Genomic DNA, 19,699 nt, shown 5'->3' on the forward strand with positions numbered 1-19,699 from the left:
GTATAGTATAGTATAGTATAGTATAGTATAGTATAGTATAGTATAGTATAGTATAGTATAGTATAGTATAGTATAGTATAGTATAGTATAGTATAGTATAGTATAGTATAGTATAGTATAGTATAGTATAGTATAGTATAGTATAGTATAGTATAGTATAGTATTGTATAGTACAGTATAGTATAGTTTACTATAGTATAGTATAGTATTCGTTCAAGAGCAAAAGTTTGAGGCAAAGTGCTCTCATGCAGTTGAATTAAATTGCCGTCGATCATGATGTCCTTGTCGTTTTCAGATGAGATGATTAAGCGAGTGCTTCAGAACAACTTATGGCTCAGGTCTTTTCTGTCGAGACCGGATGGAGTCTCTTCAGTAGTCAGTCGAGTCACACAACTGGAATCACGCTCAAGTAGCACCACTACAACAGGTCAAAATTTAATATTACCGAACTTTTTTAAGCAAAAGAAAATTTTTTCATATGCAATATGATGGATTAATACAAATCTTTGTTATCAAACTTTGATTCGGAATCAAAAGTTTTTGCTCATTAAAAGTTCAAATAAGGAAGTGCTTGTTTTGTTTAAGAATTCTTCATTCTTCTCAATCGCTCTCTATAACATCAGTCTTGTTCTCCTTAAATTTCAGAACTACAGAGAATAATTTTTTCAAAAAGAAGACAGCAGTGATTGAAATCGAGAATTATATTTATTCATAGCTGCGATAGCTGTAGCGATAGATAAGTGGAGCTATTGTTTGGCCTCTTATTGATTTTTATTTTTATTGAGTGAATAAATTTTTAATCCATGTCGTGTCTTTTAATTCAACAAATCTTGCATATGCGAATGACTTTCCTCACTCGCTGTAATTGGAGAAGTTCAGGTCAACTGCACATCCCTATTTAATTGTTGTAAAATATTATTGGAGGGTGGCTGCTGGAAATAATACATAAGTTGATTCCGAATTCAATATTATCAAGTGAAGGAAATTCATAGATATTTAGAAATACTGAAATTTTGTTCTCTTTAACTATTGGCTTTATTTTTCTTTAGTATTGTGAGAGTACATATCAACTAAGCAATCCCAGTTGTTTTCTGGCAATATACCAGCAATCTTCTAACATCTCTTTATTGCTAATTACTTTTAGTTGCTGAACACGCGAATTCGAAGCGTTTATAATAAGCAGTCAAGTGCAAACTGCTTTCAAGTGCAAAACTACTTTTTTCTTCTGAATTTTGACTAGGCCAAAAGTGAGTGGACTCTGTCGCCCGGAAGGTTGATCAAATAAAAAAAACCAAATATTTTCAGTTGGTGAAGCAAACGCTACCTTGTTGCACTGCTAGTTCACCTATTCCACTCTTGTACGCTGTTGCAACTTAGATTGTCTCGAAATAGGTTAATTCCCAATAAGTTCCGTATGATTCTTGGTTATATGAATAACAGTGGTAAGAAAAACACATTTTATTAGAAAAGACAAGCAAGACAATTTATAAAAGTAATTGAAACAATAATAACAGTGTCCCAGGTTCACTTCCCAAATGAACTTAACCAAAATGCTTACAGGAACCAATTGGTCATGCACTTTCAACTTTTCCCAGGTATAGTCCCACTAAGCAAAGGCCTCTCGAACTCTGTCTGGCTCGCAAAACAACTCTCTCTCTCTCTCTCTCCCTCTCGAAACCTCCTGTCTCTGCGTGCTTCGATTCAATTTATACTCAACCAACGCGCTCTCATCTTAAGCAAACAAACCTTAGGTAAATTTTGCAACTTGCAATTGAAATCTGTCTCGTAATGTAGGGCTCTTTTTACCATGCGAAGAAATTACTGCTCACTTATCACATAAATACTGTCAAGCTTCGCTCAATTTCCACCTTCGGACGACCCTCGGACCTTTATGTAAACATACCCACTTCGCTTTTTAGCATTATACACTTGATATATCAATCACTTTGCACAGCAAACTTTGAACGTTGCTTTGAAAAAGCTCTTGTCACTCCGTTTCCGCTATCAGAGCCACCGTGTCCGCTATCAGAGTCAAACAGCTGTAATTAATCTCAATGAAAATTCTTGCGTTAATTCGTCAACTTAATTTAACTTGAAAATTATCAAAGCTGTTGTTCCTAATTTTAGCCTTTTCATGCAACTCCCCGTATAAGAAAACCAAAGTTTCCTAAAAACCCAAAAATTTGAGCTAGGAGTCAATAAGGGGTCAATCGTCAAAGATGAGGTGTCAAGGTGATAAAAAATATAAATGTCGCTGAAAGTCCATCCACAGGTGCACCTACGCAATAATTTTCATGACTTAACTCGTAATAGGACACGAGCAGTGCATGCGAGCATGTCTCGTGGGTGTTCCGCGGGGGGTTTAAAATTCAAAGGGTCATATCTCGTGTTTTAATGGTAAAAACATCATCGGATAATTTCTTTAGAATTTGTAGAGTGCCAACTTTCTGAATGACAAAAGTCATTTTCATAGCGTTCTCCGTTGCGAGTCATTTGCTTTTTAAAACTTTTTAACGAGTCTTGAGTGTTGAAAACCGAAAAATCCAAGTTTGTCAAAATTTACCGTGGTAGCTATTTTTTGCCAATTCAACACTGCACACGTACAATCCATTCGGACTGGTTCATACCGTTATTCTGTAATTTTCAATTTTTCCTTGAAATATCAAAAAACCTTCGAAGCACGCCACTTCTTGTGTTAATAACTCAGGAGTCCGTAGTCGGATTGCCCCGCAAAATAATACCAGCCCGAGAGGACCATTGGGGTTATTTGCCGTTAAAATTTGGTTCACATACTTTAGTTCCGGTTAATATGACTACAAATGGGGTAGGTTGGCAAGATTTGGGATTTGCTCAACCCAAATAAAACATATTTAACTTACTTTGCTTAATCTGCTCAAGTCCACAATAAGTTACAAATGTGAGTTCAACACGCCTCCCTCCTAGATTTTTATTCTCCCGAATAATGCAAGTAGTTCTCCTATGACCTAAATAATCTACTCCTACAGAAGTTTAATGCATTCACTAAGGAAGTTATCTATATTCCATTTCAAGTACTGTAATTAATTTCGACTTCTTTTTTTAACTGTAATTTTGAAAATCCCGTTTTCTGTATGTTGTGGCTTCTATTCAAGCTCTTGGGTTACAAAATGAAGTTTTTAATTTTGATTGTCGAGAACACTGAAAAAATCAAAGCAATTGACGTTTCTTTCCTTCGTGTTTTTGAAAACTATAAAATGGGGTGAGATATAAGTTATGCAGTTGAGCTGTACTAAGGTAACTGAGACTTAATTCAACTATAATCATATTTATAATCATCACAGTTTATTATATTTCAGAATCTTCTACCTCCCCCTCCTCTTCTGACACTGCCTCTTCTGTTGAGATTCAACTGGGCAAGAGTGTCGGACAGAACACATACAAGTTTGTCAATGCCTCCACTGAGAATGCCTCGTGGTTAGAAGCAACAGACCTCAGTGCCAATGCACTCTTGTTTGGGGAGCTTTTGAAGGTAATATTGTGCTTTTACATTAAGACGAAAAACCTCTGAAAAAAACGGCAATTTTAGATAGCGAAAAACCCCAAGAAAACACTTAATATAAAGCTATCACAACTTATAACAAAATATCACAAATGTAGTGTTAACATGAGGGCTTATTAATAACCGCCACCATCTTTGCAGCAGGCTTATTGACGCCGGACGTGATTGAAAGTCTTGTTTTTTTTGCTGATCAAATTTGAAGATTGGAGTGAATGAGAGTAGTTTTTCGTTCGTACCGCTAGTTTGAAGAAAGCGAAAAATGGAGATATAAAGAAGTTTTCTCTAAGCGAGCTAAATTTTTTCGTTCGGTTTTTTAATAGCCGCAAAGCGATAGCTGAGGCTATCATTGGCCTTCTCTTATTACAATTCAAAGAATTTGAATTGTATTGGGGCGCTGTCTTTTTTAAAAGATCTGTTCACACATTTTCATGATTTTTGAAGTCAAATTGGAGTAGTGATTTTGGTCACGCCGAAACAGGAAATGGAGCGAAAAACTAGAAATAGTTTTCCAAATTCTTTCACATTCCCCTCTGGGTCTATTTTTTGTTTAGTCAATGAAAATTGTTTGAATTGTACGTCAGGACTTGTCCTACTATGTTTTTTTTTTATTTCGTCGTCGAGATTTTTGTTACAACCATATGACGTCATTTTCACTTCGAATCTGCTGTTTGTTCATTCGTTTATGCAATTTCAACTGAATTGCGTGCGTGACGTCATTTTTCGCTCTTAGTGCAAAGTGTTTTTGTGATGGGAATGGGGTGATGGGAATCGATCACTTTCAATCAATGGCGGCTTTTTTCCTTTATCTTGCCGGGTATGTTTTCTGCGATGGCTAATTTTCTAACCCACATTGGGAAACTAAATAGTCTTGCGGTAGTTGTTTTGGTTTTGTTCGGACCAGAAAGGGAAAGAGGAGCGACGTGTCGGTTCGAATTTTCAAACTATTCGTATTTGTGCTTAATCAAATCATGGCGTGATGTGATATTTTTAAGTCAATATTACCTTGGTGTAACCTTGTTTGAATCATTTTTTGGGCAAAGGGGTTCACAACAACACGAACGCTATATAAACATCTTAAGGCTTGTTTTCGGTTAAATAACATAGGCTTTCTTAAAGGTTGAGTGAAACATGTTAACTGATTTTGACGAAGATACAATTGATGTTAGCCGTTTCATGGAGCCATTCGACCGTGCGTTTCTGTTTTGAAGCTTTCTGTCAGTTTGCAGAGATGGCAGATGAAAAAATATGCGTTAACTTTTCAGTATGAAATGCTGAAATGTGTCTGATAGATTAAGAGAGGTCTGCAATTAATCAGCGTTCACAATTCTGTGATGATTTATTTTCCGCGACAGCTTCTAAAAAGACACAGGTGATGGTTTCAAAGTTTCTAGATATAGTTCGAAGTACGAAATTTTTGTTTGAAACGGGCATGGAAATTTAGGCGGTAATTGACTAAATGAAAAAAAAAACAGATGAGGTTGTTGCGTTTTAGCGTGATCCAGTATATTTCGAACGAATCTTTTGTTCTGTGGGTTTCTATTTTGAAGTTATCTGGGAATTACTTATGGGAATTACCTAATGAGAGCGCCAGAGTAGTTTTTATGGGCACTTTACAGTTTGTCACCCTGCATTTTGTTTGATCAATTTGGGTTCTTTATTTTGGCTTTTTTAATTTACTTATTTGTCTCCAGCTGCATTGTTGCATTCTGATGTCTTTATCTTATAGGGCATGGGCATGACTATCAGCAAGATTCTGCACGAGCCAGCGACCATCAACTACCCCTTTGAGAAGGGTCCACTCAGCCCCAGATTCAGAGGGGAGCACGCCCTGAGGAGGTACCCCAACGGAGAGGAGAGATGTATCGCGTGCAAACTCTGCGAAGCTATATGTCCTGCTCAGGTTAGCTGTCTTTAATACTTAGGAATTATCACGTGTTTGGCAAAGGCAATTGTTTTTTTTTAAAAAAAACAAAATTTTGCAGAACACTTCTAATCCTTTGAACTAACTGTGATTGAAAAATATACTGTTTTTGCTAACCAAATCTTTTAATTTTTCGTAAGTGTTCCGTGTCATCATTTGTAAGAAATTGCGTAGTTTTGAAATTGATTCGCCTTTTGTCATTTTCGATTGATGCGTTAGCTTCTATGTTGTAATATAAACATTTATGAGCGGTGGGTTTTATCTTTGTTTTTTGTCATATAAATCCTTTTATCATTACAACTGTTCATCGATACCATAATGAAACTACTTTCGAAGACAGTGGCTGCTGCGTCTTACCAATTAAAAGGATTAAGTATAAATAATTATAGTCCTATTTTACAATGTTTTGAGCTACAAAAGTTGAAAACTACTATCAAAGTGAGCGAATTTGCTCAAAAATTTGTGCACAGGTGAGGCACTAGTAATGAGCTGTTTCCCAGAGGCTTCAGAATTAAATTAGAACCCAAATCGTACAATTGAGTTATTCCGCCGTTTTGTTTTTAATTGCTCTTGAACGAAGTTTTCGAGTGACTTTCAGTGCCTTTTACGACTTTTACGAGTGACTTTTACGCCCTTGACTTTTTCCGTTTCGCGTGATCTAAAGTTCTCTCTCAATCACAATTTCAAGCAGCTGAACTCAATTGGCGGCAATTTAATACTAAAAGTCAAATGAAAAGTGCGCCGAAACTGGTGCCATTTTTTTACTTTAAATCTTAATAGTGGTATATGTTAACCTCTAATGTGGTTATTTGAAGCCCACGATTGATCTTCTTAGTCACATTTAGGCTCCACCTCCCTCCCTCCCTCCTCCCCCCCCCCCCCGACTGAAGCAGGCTGCAATTGATTAGAGCTCCCACTAGTCGTTCAAGAGCAATTCTTCCGACATTTGTCGGTTTATGTTTGGTGTAGGCAATCACAATAGAGGCTGAGGAGAGAGAAGATGGGAGTAGGAGAACTACCCGCTATGATATAGACATGACCAAGTGTATATACTGTGGACTTTGCCAGGAGGCATGTCCTGTGGACGCCATCGTAGAGGGACCCAACTTCGAGTTCAGCACTGAGACTAGAGAAGAGCTCCTTTACAACAAAGAAAAACTGCTCAATAATGGGGACAGGTATATACTGTACCCGATTAATTTCTAGAATGATTAGTAGCTCGCTTGAGTTTTCAGACTCATCGTCGAAAGAAAACGATGTTTACCAGGATAAACTGGTAACGTCCGAGTGCATTAAGTTTCTGAGAAGTTCTTTGAGCTTTACTGAGCTCTAAAAGTATACGGTTCAGCAGAGGTTGAAAAGTTTGGATCGGATCACTCCTAACCCCTTATTTTACTTGACCGCCGCTGTCATCTCGCCCTATGAGGAAGCTAGCCTCCTTATGCTTTAGCTAGATACAACTAAAGCCAACCCGTCGCCTGTCATTAGCGAGCGATAGGATGACAGTAGTCGGTTTATTTTTGATAGCCGCCGATGGCGTTAGTTGAGCGGGGCTATTTTTGACCTTCTTTTGTTTTTTTTGGATATCGTATACTAACAAAAAATAATTTGTAAGTGGGGGACATAACAAAATTGGGGAAGAGAATAGAACTGCTCAATTGCTCTCGAATGAGAAGCAGTTATTGTGTGTCTTTTTATGCGGTTTTTTTTTGCTTGGCCTTTTTTGGGCTTTTCTTCTAGAATAATCTTTTGAGTGATTTCAGTTTTTTCGTCAATTTTGAGTGATTAATAGCCGCCCTCGTCTTCTCAGCTGGCTATTATAGCGCTCCTATTTTTTTTACTTCGTCGAACTTTTTTTCGCTTTACACATTTTGCCGCTTTTTCGACATTTTGCGTGAAATCTTTTTGACTTCTCTAGGCTAGTTTCACTCTTCTGTCATTCTGCTCAAAGTCCTTTTAAACAGCAGCTTCTCAGCAAAGCAATTCAAAATGAAGAGAGTCAGTATAAAAAATCAAAGTCAGAAATAGAAACGGTATGAACCCACAAAGCCCATTTTTAGATGCCCGGTACTTGAACTTTGTTCTCATAAGTTTTAGTTACTATCTATAATGCTTATTGGTATTGATACTAGACCTTGTAGCCTCTCTCTGAGAGACAGGAGTATGTTCAATTACGAAATGACATCAAAATAAATCGCACTTAAAAATGTTTTATGCAAAAATCAATTTTTGTTGATTTTTTCTCTTTTTTTTTTCAATCCCAATAGAGAAATGGGAATCTACGGCGGCTATATTCCGGCAATCTGCCGGGTATGTTCTCAATAGCTCTCACTCCGAAATAAAGTTTGTTGTTTAAAGAATGATTAATCCGATTGTTAGAAGGATGATGACAAGGCCCTGATAGCTGAGTGGTTAATGCATCTGTCGAGGTGACGAATCGAAGGCAGGAGGGCGGGGTTTGAACCCGACCTTCGTCTGATGTTTTTGCAGCCATAAAAAAACAGGCTACAGCCCGTGAAATCAATTTCCCCGGCTGTCATTTGAGAGCAATAAAACCGACGTTAGTCGGTTTATGTTTAATAGCCGCGCTCATCTTCTCAACCGGCTATTATAGCGCTCCTATTTTTTTTTACTTTGTCGAACTTTTTTTCGCTTTACCATTTGCCGCTTTTTCATCATTTTGCGTGAAATCTTTTTGACTTCTCTAGGCTAGTTTATCTCTTCTCTCATTCTGCTAAAAGTGAATTTGAACATCAGTTGCTCAGCAAAGCAATTCAAAATGAACAGAGTCAGAATAAAAAATTGAAGTCAGAAATAGAAACGTGATCGTTTCCATCTCATGCTTATTGGTATTGATAGTAGCCCCTGTAGCCTCTCTCTAAGAAACAGAAGTATGTTCAACTACGAAATGCCATCAAAATAAATCGGACTTAAAAAATTTTTTTGTACAAAAATTTTTTTTTTTCGATATCTTCTATTCTTTCAATCCCAATCATGCTTATTGGAATCAACGGCGACTATTTTCCGGCAATCTGACGGGTATGTTTTTTATTTTAATTTTTATTATGAAAATTGACATCACGATAATATTGACATCAATACTCTGAGTGAAGGTTGTCTGAAGTCAAATTGATAGTATGTAAGTCGAAATCAGTTACAGACAACACACCAATATGTGGAAAAACGATTTTGTAATTCTCAATCTTTTTATTAGTATCTTTAGACTACATACATATGAAGCGCTAACCAAACCCATTTCTTCGTTCACACGTTCAGCATTTTCTAAGCAGTTATTATGTTTTAATAGCAGCAGTCAGCTTCTCAAACTATTTTTTAGGCGCCCTCTTTTTAGAATTCAAATTTTTCTAAATGTTTCGGGGACGCTTTTCTTACGAATCTATAGGACTCTATTACGATCTATTACGATTTTTGTTCACGAGTGCAATTTGACTGTTTTAACTAATTTTCGAGATTTTTGATCGATTTTTTTTCTTAAGGGTCTGAATTTTGAATTCTTCTTAATTCTTTTCACCTTTTTGTTGTTATAAGTCACCAAATTTACGTGTGACTTCTGACTTGTTCGACTCACTGTTTCAACTAATAGTTATTTAGAAATCATTCAATTTACACGAAATCTTTCAAGGACAAAAAGTGAAATCCAAAAAATGAGATAAACCAATAAAGCCCGGGATTTTACTTAGACTTAATGTTTAACTTAGTGCATTAAATTATCAAAGTCCCTTAGAGTATACGTCTAATTGCTCTTAGTATTAAGCTTATTGTCCTCAACGTAGGAGCTTGAGTTCATCATATATATATATATATATATATATATATATATATATACACTTATCGAATGTAATGAAATTGTTGTTCAAACTTTTTGGCACTTGGGTTGTTTTTTGACACTTATTTAGGTCATTTTTGGCCTATTTTTGATTTTCCTAAATAGGTCATTTTTGGCCTCTTTTGTTTATTTTTGTTTTTTTGTTGATTTATTGTGCGTTAAAGAATAGGTGCGTTGGAGTCAGAAATGGTGGAGTTTTTAAGTTTTTTTAGGGCCAGAATCAATTTCTTCTTTTTTATTTGTTCTTATTTGTTCTGTTTTCATATAAACAAGATAAGGAAGTGAATAATTTTTAAGTAACTGTCGGGCAACGTACATTTCAATTCGAGTCGTAATTGGTATTGTTAGGCTATGTTTTCGAGATCTGTTCAAACGTTTTGGTATTTAGGTGAAGCGAAATTGACGCGATGATTTTTTTTTCACGTCAATACAGGAAGTTGACCGAAAAAATTAATGGTATCTTGGCGTGATTTTTTCTCGCTAATTTTAAGAAAAACGTTGTGTACATTTTTTTCTGTTTAGTGTTTTTTTGTTTACAGTTTGAGTTCTGTTTGATTTCTTTGATGTTTTTTCTAATGTGTTTTCTAAATCCATTCCCAGACTTAATGCAACTCGAAACTTTTTTCAAGGTCAAGGAATTTTGCAAGCAATGAGGCTGGGTAATGTGCATTTGCACTTAATATTCCGGCCCCACTCAACCACAGTTTTGACTTAGTTGTCTACCAAATTAGTAAGAGATAGAAAAGTTTCAGGAGCTCATATATTGCCCGAAAACAATTGGTGTAGCCATTTCAAAAATAGCTTTAAACTCAGACCTTAAAAAATTAAATATTGCGTCATTAGAAGGCCTATAATACCTGCTATTGAGGAGACTTGGTGAAAGCCCAAATCAAATAAAACAACAAGCCTTAATTACGACCAAAACTCAATATCATTTTTTAAAATGAAAAGCTTAATAAGTCAGAATTGCATTAGATAAAAGCTGAATTAAGCAATTTGACTTGCATTTCACCAGAAATGATATAGGATCTTGCTTTATTGAGAATAATTAACATTAAGACAAAAACGAAAAAAGGCAAAGTTGAAAAATACGTTTATACTTTTTGAAAATTAATTTCAGAAATGAAAACTATTCGCCACTAAAGTGGGTCGAAACAATCAGTTCTGTATTTGTGTTTATCTATATTGTAGGGGCCGCAGCTGTTTCGACTATTTGCTGGCTATGTTAATTTATTGAAAAAGACTACTTTTTCAAGGTAGCAAACTATTACTGTGAATTGTTTTGGTTTCAGGTGGGAACAGGAGATTGCAGCCAACATTCAAGCTGACTATTTGTATAGATGATGATGCTAACAGAGTGTGCACTTTAATTTGTTGTGTTGAAACTTTATTTGGTCGATTTAATTTTAATTGAATCTATAAACTTGTACACATTTATTTTACTCAGATAAAAAGAGTAACTCGTGAGAACAAAGCGTTGAGAAGAAAACACTGCTGACTGCATTACTATTTTGACTGAAGACTCGTACTTTAGACATTCTTTTTAATTGCCCTTGACCGAAGTTCATAGCAATTATTGCAAACATGTTGGTCTTTTTATGCAAATTTTTCGCTTGACCGTTTTGCGCTTTTCTTGAACATTCTTTGACTTCTCAAGTGACTTTTTCACGCTTTCGTTCTTCATTTTTGACTGATCTCTATTGCTCTCACGTTGAAGTAAAATCGGTTGCAGCACAGCAAAAAAGAAGGAACTAATAGCCGACTGGTCAGTGATTCTAGATAGGGAGTCGGAGGCCGATGGTTCGAATCCCGGTGTGGTCAATTGTTTTTCCACTCGTCTGTCGTTCGAGAGGAGTTCTTCCGACACTAATCGGTTTGTGTTTTTTTTTGTAGTTCCTTGTATCACCAGAAGTGATCCAATTCTTTAATCTGCAACTTCTCTTTATCTGTTTCAAATCTCGTTTATCACTCACTGCCTATTTCAGATTTTGTTTGTGAACAAGTCTAATTTCACAGTCAATTGTACAATATATCTAAGAGGTGTGAGAGGTTGTAAGTGGACATGTCGACTCCTGTGAAGGATGAGTTGGCGAGGAAGAAAGAGAAGTTGGAGGAGATGAGAAGGAAAAAGGCAGAAATGCAAAAGCATAACCAGGAAAAGCAAAAACAGAAGGTAAACAGAGTCTTTAATCACGTTCCGTTCAAATAAGAACAAGAAGAGACATGGTGTGGGCATACCACATGACCATGGAAAACGAAGGATTTGTGATTTTCTGGTCCATAATTAATAATTAACAAATTTTTATTTTGAAATTTTCAATTTTTACTTGTAGATTAAAATTAGAATCAATATTCTGTCACTGTTTGCTGCATACAGAAGTTATTTTGGGCTGCAACTTTCTCTTGCGATAATCGTTATTAAATTCGTAAGATATCTTTGAGATGTCAACCTTTCCCACGAGCAGAATTACGAGTAAATGATAATCAGCCATTGGTATTTCGAACCCTCAATTAGAAATCTGACGGGCTTTTAAGCATTTATTTAACCGTTGTTTTCTTTCATTTCCTAATTAACCTGTTGTTTATATTTATCACGAAAATTATGGCATATATACTCATCGAAAAAAAAACTTCTAGTAAGTAATGAATGGAAATTAATGTTTGTACACTATAATGGAATAGAAGTGGCGAAGCTTCAAGGCTTCACAAACGGGTTTGTCTTTTTAATCCAGAGTCAATGAGCACTTGAATCTATATTCAACACATGGCAAAACCTAATGATCTTCACTAGTCAATTTGTCTAAACGTTTGGAATGCTTATGAAGACAAATTGTTTTGAAGGGTGATGAAGTACGCGAAGAGGTATGTTGTCTTGAGTTCCCTTGGTTTATGGAGGTAACCCTACCTAACCTACCTTTAAACTATTCATTTTAACAACACAAAGCGGGCAGTGTTTCATATCCACATTTAACTGCATGACGATTCAAATATCCAGCTATTTTTTTAACCGAATTTTTCGTTTTGGATTCCACCTTACACCGGGTTATCATCGTTCAATCATTTTTGTTCCCTTCATTTAAAAGGGGTTAGCAGCTTAAATTTCAGGATGACATTTAGCAGCCTAATTTTCAAACGCTGTCTCGTCCCGCAAAGCACATTAAATGTCGATATTAAGTGAACACTTCTGGAGTGATCGTTTTGGTTTAGAAATGGGAAGAAATGTTTTACTCTCACCTGTATTTTGATAGTTTAATAGTCGCTTCAGCTAATCAATGCGAGCTATCAATGCGCTCCCAATTTTTTAAGTTTCATCTTTCGATATATTTTTTTTTTACTAAGCGACGCCCATTTTTTTGTGCTGGGTATGTCTGTTTAAATATAATAAATTTCCCTCGAACGAAGTCTAAAAGCAATTATGGAACTCGTATGCGGCCTTTAAAATGCAACGTTTTTCCTTGACATTTTGACTTCTCGAGTGACTATCATCAAATTGACTTGATTATATGTGTCATCCAAACTGATTTCCACTCGTTCACAATTTTAAACGGTTGCACTAACAAAGTGGTGTTTACTACCTCAATTCTAGTGAACAGAGCGCCAAAATTTGTCCCTTTTTTACTCCGAATCTTCTCTTGGCCTATATAAGCAATAATAACATCATTTGAAGACCCTTAGTAACCACGCTTCTACTTTATCCCCACCGGGATCAAGGGTGCAATAGAGTCGAACACCCATCAGTCATTTGAGAAGAATTTGTTGCCCAATTCGGTTATGCTTAATTGCTGTGAAAGGAAGTTTGAATGGCAGGATCATTCTGTTTTGGATGTATTCCTAAGACGGCTTTTTTGCAAAGAGGTGGTGTCATATTTTGATAAATGCAGTCAAGACATAATAACCGAATTCCGACACACTTAGCATGATGACAATGTTTTTTTCGTTGCTCATATTTTCGTTTTTTGATTGCATAATTGTAAATGTGAGTTATCACGAGACGGAATGATCTAGTGAGCATATTTTATTGCCAGCATAATTCTCAATGGCCCCTGAGTTCTGTATAATAAAGCTGCAAAATTGATCATTGTCGACAAATGTTCTTTGGTTAGATTGGTATCAGAACAATTATTGAATACTTTGAATGAAATTGTAATTAATAACCGCCGTCAGTCTCTAAAAGGCTATTTTTTGTCGTTCTCCTACTTTTCAAAGAATTTGAGTTGTATTGGGACGCTGTCTTTTGTTAATCCATTTTGTTTTTTTAAGTCAATTCAGAGGAGTGATTTTGGTCATGCCGAAACGAATGAATAGCGTGTAATTTTGCGTTGTGAAATATCTGCACTTTAATTTCAAAGTGGCGTGAGAAAATGGTGTTTGAACGAAAATTCACTTTCTCGATTGTGTTCTGTTCATGTGCGTCAATTTGACTTATTCTTCATGTTTTTTCAAGCTCTTTATGATCGGCCTTTTTTCAGAATAGTTTTCCAAATCAAATACTAGTAATTTCTAGGGCTAGTATTGAGTATATTCAGTGAAAATCTTTGAATTTTAGTTCATAAGCGAAACCAGAAGAATTGGGATAAACCAATAAAGCCCGCGAACTAATGTTTAAGGACTTGACTAAATGTATAATCTTATCAGAGTTCCTTAGAGTACACTGCTATCTGGCATTCGTATTGAGCTTTTAGTTTTTTTATTTAGAGGCCTAATTCAACTTATTTATCGAATCTAATGAAATTGCGCAAATCAGACTACATTTTGACACTTTAGTCTCTCGTCAATATTTTTCTCTTTTTGTCTAACTGTTTCAGTCTAAACGTCGCTCCGTGGAGTCAACGGTGGCTATTTTCCGGCAATTTGGCGGCTGTTTTTCATTTTTAAAACTATCAATTGTTTGCGAGCGTTGCTATCGCATGGTATTCTGTTCAATCTACAATTAAACGAAAATGATATCACAGGTACTATTGATTTTCGTCAAAAAAGGCTCGTGGTCCAAAACTGGCAATTGAAGATGTCACCGGTGTAATGAAGAGAATGAATTTGGTTTGCCTTTAGAATGCAATTTAGAAACGGCAGTTTTTAATTTTAATGCTAAATTGGAGATCCCGCTTTGCAGATTTTCGCCACCTACACATTGAATGCGATGTCGACTTTTTTTTATTAATGGTGTTTCTTAGAATTTTGTAAATTGATGTACTTAGATTTTCTGAAAACTCTGCCTGTGTTTTCGAATTTCAGCTGCGTGGACTAATGGGCATGGTATGCATTAACACTTAATGAACACTACTGTCAGTACTACACTTGTGGTCATAAATTGAGAGATGTTTATCATAAATTGACAGTGACAACTGAATAATGGGATGGTATCTCTATCATTTAACTGGCTATAAACAACCAAAAAAATGTGTATATTGGCCTGCTGCTTTTCGGCGTATCGATTTTGATTAATGGATTGTAATAAAACTGATGCGTTAAGTTGACTTATGTGCTCAGTTTATAAGAATATGCGATCTTGGATACCATATCTATTGATGGATAAGTTTAATGGCCAGTTAGGCTCGTATATTGCGATATTAACGAATGAGCACTTATACTTCTGTTCACGCGGCCTACTAGTTTTTGTTGCAGTCCATTAATTAGTTGATAAGCAGGATTTCAATATAGACCAGACAAAAATAGTTAAGCAAAGAATTGATAACACTTTTTTCATCACTTGTTTTTCACTTGAGGTGATTGTAGTTCTTGATTTCTGCGGAACTGGTTACCTGGTGACATAGTATAGGTTATGTGGCTCTGTTTCAATCATTTAGTAACTATGTTAAAAGGCTTCATAAGATTGAAATTGTCAGAGTGACATCTCTGTCGTACGAAACTCAGATTGTCTGTTTTTCTCGAGAATGTCAATCTGCCTTTCATGGAAAGTTTTAATTCCGATATTTCATTCAACTTGTACGTAGGCGGTTTAATTAGAATAACAGCAAAATTGCCCAAAATTTGTACGGGTCTATTAATGAGCCTTAAATCTTGACATTGCTGAGTTTCATTAACAGCTTTGAAATGCTTACATTGGAAACTAGTTAGTTTTGATATCGCGAGTAATTAAGTTATATTTTGATATCGCGATTCTGTTTCAGCAACGTTTATGCCTATGCCTTGCTCACTCTTTACGCTTTTTTGTCTTTTTGCTTTAGATCTTCATGCTTTTATGTATTTAGCTCAAAGAACTTTTCGGGGACGTTTTTCAGCGTTTAAAGGTTTAATGGCTCTATGGTGCTGTGTCAACTTTGCACCACCAGATGCGTTCCATTAACTTTATATTGTAAGACCGGAGAGATCATGCATGTTTAAACGCGACCCGTTGAGTGCTTTTCGCGCTGACATTTAATGAAGTGAATTTGACGGGACAAGAACTATCTGTAATGCTGTTTTTTATAGAATGAACTAGAAAATAGAGCTTGAGCGCAGAAGTCATAGAATGATCTCTTTAACACTAAATGTGACATCATTTTAAAGCGAATATCTTTTTATTGAGTTCTGATTTTGGACTTTGAACGATTTTGAATTTTCGCCGAGTAATTGATAATTGCGCTCAAACAGTTCGTTCAAATACTTTAATCGTACTTGTCTATATTTGGCGCATTTTTTGTTTTCGGGTTGCGTAGAGGGATTAAAGATCAAAGGTAATAATAAATAGCCGCGAAGCCATCGCGATGTTCCTATAGTGCATTGTAATTTTTTTCTTCATCATCATCGATTTGCTTTAAGACTATTTGATCAGGCGCCACGATGTGTGTGACTTCTATCGCTCAGGTGCTTCTTTTGAGAGCATGACGTTATTTGTTACTGCATTCTACATTGGTCTTTTAAGATAATCCTGTGATGAATATAGGGCATAGATAACTTACCTTACTCCTAAAGTAATGACAGGTTGCATTGGATTTTCATTCAGGCAAAAGTGAAACTATTTATTGCGCTCAGTTGAATATTAAGTTGCGTTTACGACTTTGACACTGAGTATCAGTATAATATAATTTTTATTTCCTGTTTTTTTTCTTATTCGTTGTCTTGTTTTTGTCAATTAATCAGATTAATATCAGATTTCTTCCACCTTCTATTGTAACAAAATTTTATCCATTTAATGATTTTTTCCAGCTAATAGTTTTCGTGCTCAAGCACCATTTGTTTCCAAACAGTTGCAGTCATTATTTTTTTCCCTAATTAATTGCTTTCAAACGAATTTTATAGCAATTATTTTAGTCCTGTAGTCCTTTTATGCGATTTTCCCTTGTCCGATCTTTCGTGTGACCCATTTAACTTTGCGTCCTCAAAAACGGGATAAACAGGTAACGCTTGGTTGGCAATAAGTTGTCTTAGGGCCCTACGCCTCTTTAGTCTCTAAGAATGCGATTTGAGGTGACAATTTCATGAAGGGCGAATCTTTATCTTGAAAGGGCGACCCCCATTCAGCAACCCCACCCACCCAGACACAATCAATCGCCCTCACTCATCCCCCAACACACCCCCAGTTCACCCTCCCCCACCTGCCAGTTTAGACCCCCTCTCGTGCAGCCCTCCCAACCCTACCTCCGCCCTAGTCGCTTGACCTGCCACTATGCCCCCATGCTGAAATCTGAGCGTCGGCGGGTAGTAATATAGTCAACCGCTCGCCGGTCGTTTGGAAGCAAATCGTTCGACGTTAGTCGGTTGTGTTTCAATTCCGATGTGTGTCAAGCGCGTCAACTGCTGCTATTTTCCGGCAATCTGCCGGCTCTGTTGTTTATGAAAAATTTTCGCATGAACGTTTTTGTGTTTTTCTTCTAGAACATTCTTTGAATTCTCAAGTGTCTTCCACGCTTTTGTTCTCCATTTTTTTTATTGATCTCTCTTGTTCTTACTCTGTTTTTCAGCGTTTAAAGGTTTAATGGCTCTATGGTGCTGTGTCAATTTTTCACCACCAGATGCGTTCCATTAACTTTATATTGTAAGACAGGAGAGATCATGCATGTTTAAACGCGACCCGTTGAGTGCTTTTCGCGCTGACATTTAATGAAGTGAATTTGACGGGACAAGAACTATCTGTAATGCTGTTTTTTATAGAAGGAGATAGAAAATAGAGCTTGAGCGCAGAAGTCATAGAATGATCTCTTTAACACTAAATGTGACATCATTTTACAGCGAATATCTTTTTATTGAGTTCTGATTTTGCACTTTGAACGATTTTGAATTTTCGCCGAGCAATTGATAATTGCGCTCAAACAGTTCGTTCAAATACTTTAATCGTACTTGTCTATATTTGGCGCATTTTTTGTTTTCGGGTTGCGTAGAGGGATTAAAGATCAAAGGTAATAATAAATCGCGACCGAGTTTTAATAGCCGCGAAGCCATAGCGATGTTCCTATAGTGCATTGTAATTTTTTTCTTCATCGTCATTGATTTGCTTTAAGACTATTTGATCAGGCGCCACGATGTGTGGGACTTCTATCGCTCAGGTGCTTCTTTTGAGAGCATGACGTTATTTGTTACTGCATTCTACATTGGTCTTTTAGGATAATCCTGTGATGAATATAGGGCATAGATAACTTACCTTACTCTTAAAGTAATGACAGGTTGCATTGGATTTTCATTCAGGCAAAAGTGAAACTATTTATTGTGCTCAGTTGAATATTAAGTTGCGTTTACGACTTTGACACTGAGTATCAGTATAATATAATTGTTATTTCCTGTTTTTTTTCTTATTCGTTGTTTTGTTTTTGTCAATTAATCAGATTAATATCAGATTTCTTCCACCTTCTATTGTAACAAAATTTTATCCATTTAATGATTTTTTGCAGCTAATAGTTTTCGTGCTCAAGCACCATTTGTTTCCAAACAGTTGCAGTCATTATTTTTTTCCCTAATTAATTGCTTTCAAACGAAGTTTATAGCAATTATTTTAGTCCTGTGGTCCTTTTATGCGATTTTCCCTTGTCCGATCTTTCGTGTGACCCATTTAACTTTGCGTCCTCAAAAACGGGATAAACAGGTAACGCTTGGTTGGCAATAAGTTGTCTTAGGGCCTTACGCCTCTTTAGTCTCTAAGAATGCGATTTGAGGAGACAATTTCATGAAGGGCGAATCTTTATCATGAAAGGGCGACCCCCATTCAGCACCCCCACCCACCCAGACACAATCAATCGCCCTCACTCATCCCCCAACACACCCCCTGTCCAACCTCCCCCACCTGCCAGTTTAGACCCCCTCTCGTGCAACCCTCCCAACCCTACCTCCGCCCTAGTCGCTTGACCTGCCACTATGCCCCCATGCTGAAATCTGAGCGTCGGCGGGTAGTAATGCAGTCAACCGCTCGCCGGTCGTTTGGAAACAATTCGTTCGACGTTAGTCGGTTGTGTTTCAATTCCGATGTGTGTCAAGCGCGTCAACCGCTGCTATTTTCCGGCAATCTGCCGGCTCTGTTGTTTATGAAAAATTTTCGCATGAACGTTTTTGTGTTTTTCTTCTTGAACATTCTTTGAATTCTCAAGTGTCTTCCACGCTTTTGTTCTCCATTTTTTTTTATTGATCTCTATTCTTCTTACTCTGTTTTTCAGCGTTTAAAGGTTTAATGGCTCTATGGTGCTGTGTCAACTTTTCACCACCAGATGCGTTCCATTAACTTTATATTGTAAGACCGGAGAGATCATGCATGTTTAAACGCGACCCGTTGAGTGCTTTTCGCGCTGACATTTAATGAAGTGAATTTGACGGGACAAGAACTATCTGTAATGCTGTTTTTTATAGAATGAACTAGAAAATCGAGCTTGAGCGCAGAAATCATAGAATGATTTCTTTAACACTAAATGTGACATAATTTTAAAGCAAAAATCTTTTTTATTGAGTTCTGATTTTGGACTTTGAACGATTCTTCGTACTTTTCTTCTAGAACATTCTTTGAATTCTCATGTGTCTTCCACGCTTTTGTTCTCCATTTTTGAATGATCTCTATTGTTCTCACTCCGAATTAAAGCTTGTTACTAAAATATAATCGATTGCAGGATAGCTACAGGTAGATTGTTGCCTTCGTTTGTTGTTTTTTGTCACTTTGTGCCTTAGTTTAATTAATAGAGAAATGTTTGTGCTTTTTAACGTTATTAAGTTTGACTTGCTTAAAGATTTAATTTTGTAGTAACGTATTTTCATGGCTTGCGCGTCAAAAAATGTTTAAAAAAAACTTTAACATTGTTTTGGTGTTCTAATGGTTTTTTTGTATTTGTGTGTTAATGTGCTCTGTTAACAATCATAGGCTAGTTTTTGTCAACGTGAAAGTGGTCGCTTTTAGATTCTTCAGTTCTGTGAATTATTTTTCAGGACTTTTCTTGCATTTAGGAGACCCAAATTAACGGTGCGAAAGGCGGTTCCTGGA

The 19,699-nt window shown here is 36.4% G+C and overlaps 2 protein-coding genes across 2 annotated transcripts in view; both read left to right on the forward strand.

The window, feature by feature from the left end:
* The first annotated feature begins 290 nt into the window (after positions 1–290).
* Positions 291–10,733, forward strand: LOC142340275 (NADH-quinone oxidoreductase subunit I-like). Its single transcript, XM_075390849.1, has 5 exons — positions 291–427; positions 3,336–3,508; positions 5,265–5,438; positions 6,429–6,637; positions 10,599–10,733. The coding sequence occupies exons 1-5, from the start codon at positions 301–303 to the stop codon at positions 10,648–10,650; spliced, it is 735 nt and encodes a 244-aa protein (XP_075246964.1). The 5' UTR covers positions 291–300; the 3' UTR covers positions 10,651–10,733.
* A 538-nt stretch (positions 10,734–11,271) lies between these two features.
* The window catches only part of LOC142340508 (dynein, cytoplasmic 1, intermediate chain 2a-like), a gene marked incomplete at its 3' end in the record, with an annotated part of 131,395 nt that continues 122,967 nt past the window's right edge, over positions 11,272–19,699 (forward strand). The window contains exons 1-2 of the mRNA XM_075391083.1: positions 11,272–11,479; positions 12,148–12,168. Of these exons, the coding sequence (XP_075247198.1) occupies positions 11,369–11,479; positions 12,148–12,168 (132 nt within the window). The remainder of the gene's footprint in view (positions 11,480–12,147; positions 12,169–19,699) is intronic.

Source organism: Convolutriloba macropyga, chromosome 5 (assembly GCF_964194025.1).
Source record: "Convolutriloba macropyga chromosome 5, txConMacr16.3, whole genome shotgun sequence".
Lineage (NCBI taxonomy): Eukaryota > Metazoa > Xenacoelomorpha > Acoela > Convolutidae > Convolutriloba > Convolutriloba macropyga.